This window comes from Centrocercus urophasianus, unplaced genomic scaffold, assembly GCF_019232065.1.
Source record: "Centrocercus urophasianus isolate 14NV4802_14NV808 unplaced genomic scaffold, USGS_Curo_1.0 seq_10, whole genome shotgun sequence".
NCBI classification, from domain to species: domain Eukaryota; kingdom Metazoa; phylum Chordata; class Aves; order Galliformes; family Phasianidae; genus Centrocercus; species Centrocercus urophasianus.
The window spans coordinates 28,319,804-28,334,052 of NW_024884142.1; the positions used below are offsets into that span (position 1 = coordinate 28,319,804).

Genomic DNA, 14,249 nt, shown 5'->3' on the forward strand with positions numbered 1-14,249 from the left:
CATTGGCGCGGGGATGACTGTCCCTGGAGGTGTCCAAGAACCACGTGGATGTGGCACTGAGGGACACGGTTAGTGGGCACGGTGGGGTGGGTCAGCAGTTGGACTAGCTGACCTTAGCCGTCTTTTCTAACCTTACTGATTCTGTGACTCTAATCTGTGTGGTGATTTTTGAGGAGAAAACGAGGGCCATTGATTCTAGTTGCAAGAACACTGGATAAACCTGGCCTCCGTTTTCAGAAATGCTGATCAAAACTTAACTTTAACACTAATTTGAGAGCAGAAATCCAGCTGTTTTGAACATGCAGCCTTGGGACCTCAGGTAGGTCACTAACAAGGTAACTGAATTTTTGTGGTCAAACAAAAGTGAACCTCCCGAGACCACGTTTTTACTCAGCAAATGTGTAATTGCCTTCTTCTTCCTTCCTTCCAAGTGAAATTAAAGAAGAAAGAGTGCTCCAGGAGCATCCCAAATGCACTCCGGCCACCAGGCCCTAGGGCAGACTGAGCGCCAGCCCCTGAGGGACGTGTGCTGTTAAGCATTTACTTTTGGAACAACCTCACCCTAAATCCAAGGGGCTGGGTTTCTGAAACAGGAATGCAGACGACACACTAAGAAACCCCATTCGTTATGCTACCAGAGTGAACCCCCAGACCCGCGGGTAGCACGCACTTGTAGACGCCGAGCTACAGCAGCGCGCGCACACCGCCGCGTGTTGTTGCAGCTGCAAACGCGCACGCGCGCTCCCCTTGCGCGCGCGCCGCTCCCGAGCGGTTCGGTCGCCATGGCAACGGGAGGAGCCGCGCCTGCCTCCAGCCCGCGCTCGCCGCTTGCCGCCGCTGGGCCGGGCCGGCTGAGGTGAGGTGAGCGCGGGGGATGCGGGGAATGGGACACGACCCCGAGAACGGCTCGAGGAGGCGGGTGGGTTAGGGTGAGCCTCCGGAGGGGGAGTGTATGGAGCAAAAGCCCGGTGACTGTCTTCTAACCGGCTTTCATTTTCTTCCTCGGGCCGTCGGGGTGCCTATGACCAGAATGTCGTGGGATCCGTCCGAAGGGGTCATAAGGCACATCATCCGCCAGGCGGGGCAGCAGTGTGCCGCCCACGGGCACCCCGTCTCGGAAACAGCGGTGGCTTTCATGGTAAGAGCGATTCCCAGCTGCTGGCAGGGCTACCGTGGTGCGCCATCTTCGGTTTCACCTGAGGCAAAGAGTTCCCCTCCTGTCACCAGTGCGAAGCACGGACAAAAATCAGGGGCTGTGAGCAACCTGTCTAGAGGGAGGTGTCCCTGCCTATAGCAGGGGCGTGAAACTACGTGATCTTAAAGGTTCTTTCCAGGTCAAACCATCTACTTCATGTCAGGGTGCCGAAGCTGGAATGGCTGCAGCCCAGGAGTGACCCGAGCTGGGAATGGCTCTGTTTTGGGCTGCCCAGGAGTCCTAAAGGGCAGGAGGGTAACTCTCAGTACGGGGCCTTAGAAATGTGAAAAAGCATTTTCATCCCTCTGAAACTCTGCGTGTGAACACGAGGCCCTGAAAAGGCCTTGCCAAGTCTGGCTTGTGGCAAAGAATAGCAATGACAGGAACATGAACCGTTGATAAATTACAAGGAGGACCAAAATAAATATCAAAAGACACAGTTTTAATTATTTCCCCTCAAAGATAAAGAAACATTGACTGCAGAGGAGATTTTTCACAAGTTAAGGGGTTATTTGCGTGGAGTAGAAGCTGTGATATAAATTAAAAGCTTGCTTTTGGCCATTTCTAGGTGAAAGCTGTTGTTCTAGATCCAAGAAATGACTTTGATGTGGATCAAATCCTTACAAAAAAGGACGTGCAAAATCTTATCCAGGTAATTCCGACAGGATGTTGAGTGTCAGTGCTTTGCTGAGACTATATCCTTATATGTGGTAATTATAACATCATTTTATTTTGATACAAACATTTTCAGAACTCTAACGACAGTTTCTACCATAACTCTGTAGCTGAAGATTATGTGTTCACTTAGGTTAACGAGCAGAATTTGTTGTGTGTCTAGGGAATGGAGGCAACTGCTCTGCAACGTTTCAAAACCTGTCTCGCAATTGTGAGCAGTTGAGAAGTTTCCCAGCTCATTCAAAAGAACGTACCTCCGTGTCTTTCTCCTTAGCTCTGTGTTTCAAGGCTGATTGACACAACAAACCCATCCCTGAGCACAATGAAGATGCAAGTTTACTTTGATTTGAACTATGCGAACAGAGGTAATTTCAATATAGTAATATTTAATTTTTAATAGAAGCGGTTCATTCTGACTTTAAACTTTCACCTCTCCCTATAAAATCATAGATCATAGAATCATAGAATGGCCTGGGTTGAAAAGGATCACAATGATCATCGAGTTTCAACCCCCCTGCTATGTGCAGGGCTAATAATGATTCCTTCTTAAATGAATGCTGGTGCTGAAGTAAAATAACAAGCCCTGGAGAAATGTATTATATAGGAGTGAGTGTTTCAGCCAGCAAAGCTCAGGCTGCTCCTGTGTATCTGATAGAGAACCACTACATGGAAATTCATTGGTGTGCCTGAAAGGGAAACTGATGGCCTATCAATATCCATAATTGAGAGCAAACTTCAACAACTGTGGTTTTAACCAAGTCTGCTTTGGTCTCATCAGTGGCAACTTTATATGGTCTCAGCAAGGGAGTGTGAAAGTGGAAAGAAAGTGAGATGGAGAGAAGGTCTCTGCTGTAATGAATTTCTTACCTCAGTGGGACAGGGAGGGTCGGCTGGGACACAGAAAATAAAACAAGAGTAGACAAGAAGTAAATATTTCCAGAAGATGGGAACTGTCATGGAATTATTTTCTTAGCATGTAATAAAAACAAAAACAAGCAAAACTAGGAAGCTGTTACAAAGTCTTCCAGATGCAGTAAGCTCAGTAAGTCCAGTAAAACGACTTGTGAGATCATGTGTAATGTTCAGATTTTGTCATGTAACTTCAGGTGTGTATGAAATATGTGTGTGTGTTAGGTGTCCTACTGCACTCATGGAGTCTGGTAAGGCAGAGTTGCTGCTTTAAGTTACCCTGAACCATCTGGCCTCTCCTGATGCTAATCTTGCTAGTTTTGCTAATATTTAACTTCACTTCAGTTAAATAGAAGAGCATGATACCTTGTACATGTCTTTCACATATCACTGATTCAGAAACCTTAAATTGCCCGTGGTTATGAATTGCCCTGTCTGCATAAGTCAAATTCCACAGAATACAGGTGGTGCTTTCTAACTGTCCTTCTTTTTTCAGCTGAATTACTCAGAGAGCATCGCCATGTTCTGGAGGGCAGGTTGGCTCCTCTGCTCAGGGACATCACAGATAGTCGTCCCCGCATGCAAGAGGAAATGAAGAATGTGTATCAAAGGATTGTTAACTACGTGCTGCTGAGCTCTGGCCTGGGATCCCCAACAGACATTGAGGTTGTCAGGGAGGTGACAGGTCCGTAATCGCTCTCTTGTGAAATTGGACTTTGGATTTCTCTTGTTGAAGAATTAAATGTCACCTTTTTGTTGATCTTTAGAAATAGATGTGCTAAATTGTCATGACTGCACATTGCCCAAACTGTCACTGCTCAGCTTTGATGTCTACATTTGCCGTGAATTTCTGCTTCCTGTAGCTGTTGGTCAGGAGAGAATATTTTTGCATGTTTAATCGCTTTTTTCCCTATTCTCTCACTTTCCAGCTGCATTGCAGAGTGTGTTCCCCCAGACAGCTCTGGTTCCCTTCCTATCACTCAGTAAGAAGGATAAAGAGCAAGAGCTAAAAAATCTTACCATGCTAGTCACAGGAATTCGGTTGTACAACAAGGAATGTGGGAAAGGGGGAAAAGGCATCGATGACTGTAAGTATACAAGAATGCATTTGGGTTGTCAATTCCTGACCTTCTTCACCAGAGTGCCTTCACCAGTTATACCCTGCCTCACTAGATAAACAGCTTTGAGCCAGGATCTGTAGAGCTGAAGGAAAAGAACAAATTTAGTATTTGATTACAGGTTTCCATGCAGGCTACTACTCTGCTGTTAAGAGAGAATCCTGTGTGGTTTAGAATCATAGAATCATAGAATCTTTAGAGTTGGAAGGGACCTTTAAAGGTCATCTCCTCTGCAGTGAACAGGGACATGCATAGCTAAACCAGGTTGCCCAGAGCCTACTCCAGCCTGACCTTGAAAGTCTCCAGGGCTGGGGCATCCACCACATCTCCGGGCAAGCAGTGCCTCAAGGATTACACATATTAACCTCATGCACTAATTTACTTCAGAAAAACTTGCTCTTAGATCTCTTGCCATTAAGTGAATTAAATGTGTAACTTTTGCCTTAAAAAGCAGTTAAGATCTTGAAAGGGCACTGTTGACCCAATTAAAATTTTCTGTTGAGTAAGAGTAATGAGAATTACACTTAAAGAAAAGTTGCTTGGGCAATATCTGAATTCTGACAATTTAGAGTTACTTCTTCAGCTTCTTAACATGTTCTTCACGTGTTCTCTTTTGCATTTGGAAACTTCCTACTTGTTTCATGTGTACAGAACATCAGTAGGCATCTTGGAATTTTTGAAAACGTGTCTTTGGAACAGGGCAAGAGTTACCTTTGTATTGGCATTTTACAAATGAGGAAAGCTGTCACCTTCAGTGCAACTTTCGTTGTGCACTACTGAAGTGCAATCTACTGCAAAGCAAGACTCCGCACTGTCCTCCACTGTTGTATTTCCACAGCTGTAATTCTGACTTTACTGTAAGATACAGTGGTTGAATCTGTACACAGACATTTGGGAATGTAAGGCTGGAGTTCAATATTTAAATGGAATACTGCTTGGCTCTAATATTGCACTGTAACCATTTGCTCGTGTTTTCAAGCACTTTACATGTACGTATCTTGTATTTGTTCTGTATAAACAGTGCCAGCCATTCTGAAAGAAGCCATCCCAGCAGCCACACAATCTATTGAAGACCATCTTAATGCTTGCCATGTGCTAGCCCACCGTTACACTGCTCTGTTGGAATCCATGCATGAGGACCAGAACAGATACAGGCAGCTTAGTTCTTTAAAACTGAAAGAAGCACTGTTCAATGTGAGGCAGTATGAGGCCTTCCTTTGCATCCTTCTGGTGAGTGACCACCTTGTTGTATCCCGTAGGGTTTTATTGCAGTAGAAGGTATCCAGGTTACCTTCTTGTACAGGACTGGAAAAAAATCAACGTGAAAGAAATCAGAAATAATCAAAATCAGATGTTTCTCAGCATATGAGAACCTACATAATCTGTCATGCTGAGCTCAGTACCAAACATGCTGGGTAAAAGGCAACGTGCATTAATTGTTTGTTGCAGTGTGACTGTGATTCCACTTCAGTTCTGGAGGTTTCCTTTCCTGGGAAGGATGTCTTTTTATCACCAAAGGACTGCAAATGTAGGACATCTGCCACGTTTGCATTCTGAGACTCAGTCTGCTCAGACACTGCACAGATGACTGGAGAAAGTGGGATTCTGCCATCAGACACCTAGTAAGAAAAGCCAGATGACCTGAAATTAACTGAAGAAGATGTGGGTCAAGAAGATTTTCTGCTACTAAAAGCTATCACCTATGAAAGAAAAATTATACATCATCTCAGTTTTAGGCTGTAGACATCCCCAACACTTGTGGGGTCATCCAAAGACTTAAGAACACAATTTAAATTCCTGAAACTTGTTACATTTATGAAGATAGTTTTATTTGCCTTTTGAAAGCTGTTGTTTTTTTTTTCCATTAGCCTATCTTTTATGTCATAAAGCTTAAGAAAATATTTCTTTTAATAATTTTTTTTCTTACTAAACACTTATTTTCTTTTACTATCATACTTCTTACCTGAAGCACATTCTTTTTCCAGTCTGACACAATTACAAGTGGTCAAGAAATTGAAAAGTTGAATGTGGAGTTTGCAGCAACAATGGAGCAGTTTAAAAGCACCATTCAGAATAAGGTCTCCGTAGATACCAAAGAAGCTTTTGTAAGTATTTGAAAGAAAAACCTATTTGACTTTAATTATTAAAAAATCATGAAACCATTGCAAAATACTTTGCAGGAGTGGTTTTGCCTAGTTTAAGAAAAAAGCTGCAGCTGAAAACAGCATTCTGTGTGGTTTTTGGGCAGGCAGCTAAACTATGGGACTTGATCTCAAGGTAAAAGGAGAGCAAGGTACAAAATGGGGGGAAGGAATGAAATACTATTTTACCATGTCTTGAGTCGTTTGTTAGTATTTTTAGCATTACAGCAATGTTCTCCTGTGATGTTCCAATATTTCATCCTTCAGAATAAGTAATTAGAAAGCAAAATAAAGTCTAATGTGGAGGGGGGAAGGAGGAATACCATGCACACCTACATGTGCCTACTCTGAGCAGAAAACTTGTGGAAAGAGCGTGATCTGGCACTGCATGTGTGCTTGTGATTTTACAAGCCAGACGTTCTCATTTGGAGAACATTTACGCTGCTCATCGAGTCGCTCAAATCAGTTTTTCTCCTGTACCTTCACAAAGCTTAAGTGCTCGGTACACACTTGAACACAGTGGCAAAGAGAGAGGGAAGAGACGGGTAGTCTTTCCTCAGGGGTGGGTGAGAGGAGGAAGCCCAGTTTAGGCTCTGTAACTTCTGGAAAATCATGTCCCTTCCCTGGTGACAGAGGAAGTCTGTGAAGATTCAGTTCACCGACCTGAGTTTAACCTTTTTGAATACACACTGCCCTTCTCCTCAGAAGCTGTCTCCTCCTGGCTGCTTCCTAGATTTCTTCTCTTCAAGTTGGTTAGTCGTTTCTTCTCCTCTGCTGAGGGCAGAATATGTAATGTGATTTGATTTCAGATGTTTGCAGATGGAGATTTCCTTGTTAAAAAACAGATTCTGTTGCCTTTGGCTAGTTGCTGAGAAGCTGAATCCTGAGGGAATGTGGAGAAGCAGAATGTTCTGCCATTTAAAATTACAGAATAAGGACTGTATTTGTAGTAAGCCTTTATTTCAGAAGACAGTAGATTTTATTAATATTCCTTTTATTATATATAGTTTGTTACAGAAAGAGTGGTTTTGATCCTTGCTTCCTTTCCTTTCATTTCTTCCAGTTTTGCAACCTTAACATTCTCACCATGCTGTGATGCTGACAGATTCCAGACCCAGCTCTTTTGACCATTCATGTAATAATGCTGGTAACATGCATGAAACACATGGTGTTAGCATCCAGCTAGGATTAGCTGAAAATTTTCTCATAAACACTGCATGTTTAGATGTTACCAAACACATGATTAAAGTAACTATTTATACTCCAAGCTGAAAGCCTTCTTCTATATGAGAGTACACAAGGATGTGAGAGTTGCTGCTGTTTGGAACGCCGTACCTATCTGAAGAAGCTTGCACACCATTTGTCTGATACACACCACAGCTTGGCCACTGTGGCACTAAGTCACTCTGGAAGCAGAATGACAAAGACAGGTCCTTTGAAGATAGGAGCTGGGAGGTTATTTCATTTGGTAGTTCAGTCGGTGTGGTTCACCTGGTTCTTCCTGTATAATTCATTTCCAGTTACAAATGCAGTGTCAGTGAAGCTCTCAGTTCCAGGTATGGCTTTGGAGTAATCTGTTTGGAAAAGACTTTGGAGTGAATCACAGAATCATAGAATGGCCTGGGTTGAAAAGGACCGTAGTGATCTAGTTTCAACCCCCCTGCTATGTGCAGGATTGCCAACCCTAGAAAAGTACCATTCTGGCCTGTGGCCACACATATTAGGTGCTTGGACACTGAGGTGGCAATTCCATTTTCAAAGCCCTGGGCTTCCCCCAGAGTTTCTGAGTGCTGAAAGCCTTGTAGATCAGGTCAGCTTTGTTCATATCATGGATTGTTGCGCACAGCATATGGGTTATGTTGCAGATACAAAATGATTCTGGATTTCAGATCATTTTCTTTTTTTTTTTTTTTCCTTCCCTAGCCTCTTTTTGTTGCAGCTTTCAACCTATGGTCCAGGTTTCAGGATGAGATACTTCTGCTAAGCTTCCTCACAAATATGACTAACTCTCTGCAGCAGTTCTTGGAAACCCAGTCACAGCTTTTTCCTGAGGAACTGCTAACATCTCTTCTGGAAGGGGTGACTGTGAAAACTGATGAGGAGAGGATAAGAGAAACCACGGGTACTGAAAGTTATTACCACTTTGATTTCCTTCGTTTCTCAAGATTACTGAGGTGGTGGTGTTTTGTTTTGTTTTGTTTGTTTTTTGCCAAAATCATTTTTTGTAAAGCTGATACCCCTAATAAACCAAGTTCTATTCAAGGATATGCACTGTTTGTGAGTGGGTGTAAATGAAATAGGAGTACTTGATATTACCATCCTTTGCGGTTCTGTTTCCAAATAAAACTAATGCTTTTGAAGCAGGACCCCCCAGTACTGATTTTTCAGTCCTTCGGGGCTGATTCCTTAGGATCTCTTCTGAGGTAGGTCTTAAATTTGGGGATTTTGGGATCTTGGCACTGCAGATCCCACTGTGAAGACAATAGTAATCAGCTCAGCCTGTAGTTTTGTTTGTATTTTAAACATCAGATGTCTTGTTACTGAAATCCTTCCCTTGTTAAACCACAGGGACAAGAGTGAATGTTTCTGATTTCAAGAACCAGGAATGGCTTTTTCCAGAGACTACCTCTAATTTTGATGAATTGTTCATCCAGTACCATGGCTTCTGTGCACACGCAATTGGTGTAAAAGGCCTCACCCTTCCAGGTATGCATTGCAGTTAGATGTTCTCCTTAATTGATATGTGCACAAGTACTAGGGAAAATGGGAAGACATATTCTGGAAGTGTCCTCTTCTGTCAAAGATGGAGTTCCGCATTTTTTGTAATTTTCACTCCTGAATGATTTCCCCTGTTAAAGAAATATTCTTTAAGAAATATCCAGATAAAATGCCCAAAATAGAAGGTAGGAAGGCTTCAAGGGTTGGTAGGCACAAGCAAGCAGAAGCAAAGCCAAGATGAGATGGATGAATGTTTCCTCTTTGCTATCTGTGCCTGTATTATAACCTGCATTGCAGCTGAATGCAGGTTTGTTTATTGTTGTCAATGTGTTTTCATACAGTCATTGGAAAACTGTCAGATACAGGATACTGTTTCTCTTTGTTGCAAACACACACATCCATGCCTTGAACAGTGGATATTTATTCAAACAGTGGATGCAAAGTACCAGAAGTCTTCTGTGACAGTAATACAAAATCGCACTTAGTGGTCAGCCAATGGTTGGATTTTATTTGGTCTGGGCTGAGGTCACTTGTCTTGAAAGCGAGTCTCGTTTCAGCTATTCCACCAGTTCATGTTTTCTGTCTCCTTGTGTTTTATAGAACCTATCCATGTGGACTATTTTAAACCTACAGAGACTGGGAGGAAAATATGGCAATTTCTTGTCAGTATAAACAAATACATAACTTAATGGTGGTGTGAATATATTTAAACACTTAGTGCTGCATGTGAACAGCTGTCCTGGGTTGGACTGAAGGTCTCTCCAGCCTTGTGATTGCTGGATGTGGCAATTCATGGGCACTTGAAGACCATGAGTAATTAAGTAGAAACAGCCCTTCTTGCATTATATTCTTCCCCGTTTCAGCAGTCAGAGGTTATAGGATTTCTTCAGATGAATGTTGTGTCTGCACCTTTCTGTTAAATAATCCTCAAGAGAGACGTTTCATTTATCTAATTGCTTTTTGAATCCATTTACAGTTTGCCGTGAGATATTCTTATTGTCGTTATGTCCTACAGTTATAATTACCTGTAGTATGAAAAGTACCTCTTTTAGAGAAGTTTTTAAGCTCCAGCTTGGTAATTTCATCAAAGGTTGTTTTCCTATTAGAAAAATTAGCAAGTAGTGATTTTATATCTAATGTTCTACCGGTATGATAATCTCATATCATGTTATTTCTCATCAGTTGCTTGTTCTCAGTGCTGAGGAGGCCTCTTTCTTTGACTCTTCCTTTGCGGAAGAGTTAAGATCCAAACCTTGGATCACTTCCAACTCACTTCACTTAATTTATATTTTTTAATGAATTGGAACAAAATGTGGTATAGGAAATGTAGGCTTCTATTGTTTTTTTCTCCCCTTCTGTATCTGAATAATTCCTGAGGTTATTCATGCTTTTTTGATTGGCATTGAGTAGTGCCATTTAATATCTTCAGAGCACAGCCTGAGGTGATTCTAGGCCTTTCCTAGACAAAGACAGCCAAAGCAGAGCCATTCACTGCAGTTGAGCTCAATTTGTATTTTCTTTGATAAGTTATTTGGCTGTGATTGACATTTAATTTCCTTTCTTACTTTATTGTCCTGCTTCTTTGCTGCTTATTCTGTTTCTTCACTTAATTTCAGTGTTAGGCCCCTTGGTATAAAGGGACTGCTGATCTGGAGATTCTAGAGGAAACATTTCTGGGTATGGGCAGTGTTTTTTACACCTTTCCCATATGTGTTTCATCCATTGTTTTTCTCACAGACACAGAGTCTAGTCTAGACTAAAGCACAGTGGTTGGAAAGTAATCAGAAGCAGTTGTGATGACCTAAAGAAATTTACTTTTCTCTATTTAAAAAAAACTTTTTCCAGAGATTTATTCTGATTTCAGAAAAAAAAGAAAAAAAGTGAAGCTGACTTGAGGAAAATGTATGACCTTGATCAAAAATACCTTTTGGATTGCATATCATAGTGTTTTGGTTTTGTTTTTCCTTAGGAAATCCTGCTATTGGCGTTCTGAAGCACAAGGACAGATGTTATGTTTTCAGTTCCAAAGAATCTGCATACATTTTTGCTCAAGATCCAGATAAGTTCATTCAACTGAATATAGAAAAAGCAAAAGAACACGCAGAGCTAATTCAGCTGCTCAACCTTCACCATCAGTTTGGATACCTTGCTCCTCATATGCGGGTACTCATTGCCTCTTGCTGAACAACTGTTGGATTGCTGGTTTATCTGTTCTTTCTAGAACATAAAAAGAACAGGGGTGATACCCAGAAGAATAATCTGCCTATCACACATGATGCCAGTTGGTCCATCTCTTCCAGATCTTCAGGGTGTAGATAAGAAACATCTTCCCTTAATGTTCTCAGCTTTCTCCTACCAGGAGAACATGTGGAGCTGAAGGATTATGGTAGTGGTAAAAAGAGCTGTTCATCCTTAGCCAAGGAAAATCTTGTGTCTGATGTTTCTTTTCCTCATTTTTGCAAAATTAGCTTAAAGGAACAGGAATTAAATGCAATTGAAGATATGCCAGATACCGTATTAAGTAGAGCTTTCACTCAGAAGTTCATTTGTATGTGTTGGTTGAGGACGTAGTGATATATGGGATGGAAACTGTGGAATATATTACACAATGAAAAGGACTATGATCTATAAAAATGAATGTGATAGTTGTACCATGTGAAATCCAAGGGCTTGGTTGGGTGGGTTAAACTTTTTCTGTGTTGCATCATGAATTCAAAACCCCTAGCAATGCAAAGAACATAGACTTGAACTGACCCTTGGTGAGAAACATGAGGTTTATATCCCACCTCTGGAGAGAATCACAGAATCAGGAAGGTTGGAAAAGACCTCTAAGATCCCCTAGACCAACTGTCAGCCCACCCCCACCATGCCCACTGACTGTGTCCCTCAGTGCCACATCCACACAGTTCTTGAACACAGTTTCTTTTCTTTTTAGCAGGGTCAGAGGATCAAAAATATTGTTGAATGTAAAAATCATTACCTACGTGCATTGTACAGGTTTGCAGGTTTCTTTCTGCTATCTTAGTTAAGCAGCTGTGTTCTTTTCACTAATGACTTGCTTACTGTTTTTTATTTCCATCCAGTTAAGAAGCTCAGACAAACTTCCAATGAAACCAATCACAAAAAGTGACAGTGGTACTCAAACTGATACTCATATCTTGCCTCCAACTATTGTGAAATCCTATGAATGGAACGAGTGGGAACTGAGAAGAAAAGCTGTAAAATTGGTTTGTATTTTGTTACTATCAATGTGTAGATGTTAAGATGTGTTCAGCGGTTTATCTTCAGCATAAGAAACCGTTTATGTTTTCTAATAGTTGAGCACAAAGAGCTTACAAGCAATTTGGTAGCAATTTGACCTGCTGAGAGACAAAGTACTCAGCGTGGTTTATTATCAGCATCTAGCCAGAAAACTTGAAGTGTTAAAATATTTCTTTCTTAGAAGACATAAGCTTAGGCTGTAGATTTTCCACACCTAGGTGCTTCAACTTCCTCCACAGTCACAAGAGATCTAGCTAATGGAGTTTTGGAGACTGTTTGGGTTCCTGATGGGAAGACCAAATTCCAGGCCAGCTTAGTCACTCTCCAGCCTCTGCTGTCTTTGACTTCAGGCTCCACCAACAGGACTGGACTCTGGGAACTTTCTCACCCCTTACTTATGTCGGGGTCTGAATCCCACAGCGTGAGACTGTGATCCTATGATTTACAGTGCTGTACACCATTGGTGACACAGAAGAAGGAGCATACATTTTGCTAACTGCTGATTTTGTAATTTCAGCACTTGGTAAGAAGAGGTTTTGTCATCGTATCTACAACAGTTGCTATGATTGAGCGTGGCTTTCTTATTGTCGTAATCATAAAACCATGGAATCATAGAATGGCTTAGGTTGGAGGGGACCTTAAAGATCATCTGGTTCCAACCCCCCTGCTGTGGACAGGGTTGCCAACCACTGCATCAGATAAATAACATTATCTTTTGCCTCTTGCCAAGGGGCTAGCTAGAAATGTCTTGAAAGAATTTTTTTTTCCTTTTTATTTGATAATCTGTGATACCAACAACCAAACCTCATCACACGAGGCACAAATACCAAAGAAAACACAAAACCAGCAGGAGGCTGACTTAAAATTGTGCAGGCTACACACAGTGCTGATCATTTGATTCTTTTTGTCTCTTCAGGCCAATTTGCGTCGCAAATTAACGCATGCCATGCAGACTGATCTCAGCCATCTGAGAAGGGAGAACTCCACCCAGGTGTACCTGCCCAAAGATGTCAGCACCCAAACAAAGCGTGACAACTCAAGCAGTGTACCCAGACCACAGATTTTTTTGGCAGGTCTCCGAGGAGGATCGTCTGCTGCTACTGAAGTGGTCAAAGTGGATTTAACAAGACCAGTAGATAAAGCCTAAGAGAAAATGAGAGACTTAAGGAAATGTATTAATTTTATGTAAAAATCTCAGCATATACCTGAACTGAATTACAGAAGAATCATAGAATCATAGAGTGGTTTGGGTTGGAAGGGACCTTTAAGATTATCTATTTCCAGCCCTCTGCTATAGGCAGGGACACCTCCCTCTAGACCAGGCTGCTCACAGCCCCATCCAGCCTGGCCTTGGATGTCCTGTGTCTTTTGATTGCAGGAGCTGACTTATCTGCTGGGGCCTCCTAGTAGGATGGCATTAAGTGATAGAAATGAGTCCTGAAACACACAGAAAAAAAAAAAAAAGCAATTTTGAATCAAAATGTGCCAGAAAACTTTAACTTAAACCAACATTTAAATGTGTTATGTGGTTCTGGGATTTTCTTGACATTTTAATACAATGATTACTTGCTGAAACGCTGTCCTTAAGAGCAACAGCTTTGATTTTAGACAGGAGATACAGAGCCAATGCTGCAGCTCCTACAGAGGCACAGCGCTCGTTGGTGTTAGCTAAAACTGATGCCACGAGAGTCATCCAGATATCACAGCTCTGCCTGGAGAGCATCATAGTAGAGGTAAAACCAGCAGGATGGGATCTCCCCATGTCCCTGGGCTGTTAATGAATGGCCTTCTGTGGCATTGGCCTCATGAGTGTAGGCTTATGCAAGGAGCTGGAGCTCTGTGGGATGCTCTAAGGTCTCTGGTGATTCTGTGGGCTGACATCAGGTGTGAGGTGTGCAGGTGGGCACACAGCACACAAAAGCAACTTGGGGCATCCTTTTTTAAAAAGCTCTGCTTTCCTGTGTTTAAAAAGAAACTAAAACCCAACAGGAAGAGGTTTTTAGCTGTACTTCATTGCCTCATGTCGTACTTTGTGTCACTGGATGCCCGCCTGTTTCCATTTGTTGTCATTTGCTTTGAACATTTTATCTTCAAGTCCTTGCTTTGAACCAACTAAGCGGTATTTACACACATTCACTGATATAAAATTGATGATCCAAACCCCTTTCTATTTCCTTTTACATCTGTACAATGTGAAAGCAGTAGGCAGCAGCGCACAACAGCGGGGAGCAA

The 14,249-nt window shown here is 42.0% G+C and overlaps 1 protein-coding gene across 2 annotated transcripts; it reads left to right on the plus strand.

Annotated features, from left to right (window-relative positions):
- Positions 1 to 813: 813 nt before the first annotated feature.
- On the plus strand, positions 814 to 14,172 carry CFAP206 (cilia and flagella associated protein 206). Of its 2 annotated transcripts, XM_042829114.1 has the most exons (13): positions 814 to 861; positions 1,030 to 1,138; positions 1,764 to 1,847; positions 2,145 to 2,235; positions 3,276 to 3,464; positions 3,709 to 3,867; positions 4,919 to 5,127; positions 5,883 to 6,002; positions 7,962 to 8,160; positions 8,607 to 8,744; positions 10,726 to 10,919; positions 11,840 to 11,983; positions 12,934 to 14,172. In XM_042829114.1, exons 2-13 carry the CDS (start codon positions 1,031 to 1,033, stop codon positions 13,162 to 13,164), a joined length of 1,866 nt encoding a protein of 621 aa, XP_042685048.1. In that variant the 5' UTR covers positions 814 to 861; position 1,030; the 3' UTR covers positions 13,165 to 14,172. The 2 variants fall into 2 exon arrangements, with proteins under 2 accessions (XP_042685048.1, XP_042685038.1); XM_042829104.1 differs by lacking the exon at positions 814 to 861 and having other exon boundaries at positions 979 to 1,138.
- The last annotated feature ends 77 nt before the right edge of the window (positions 14,173 to 14,249 follow it).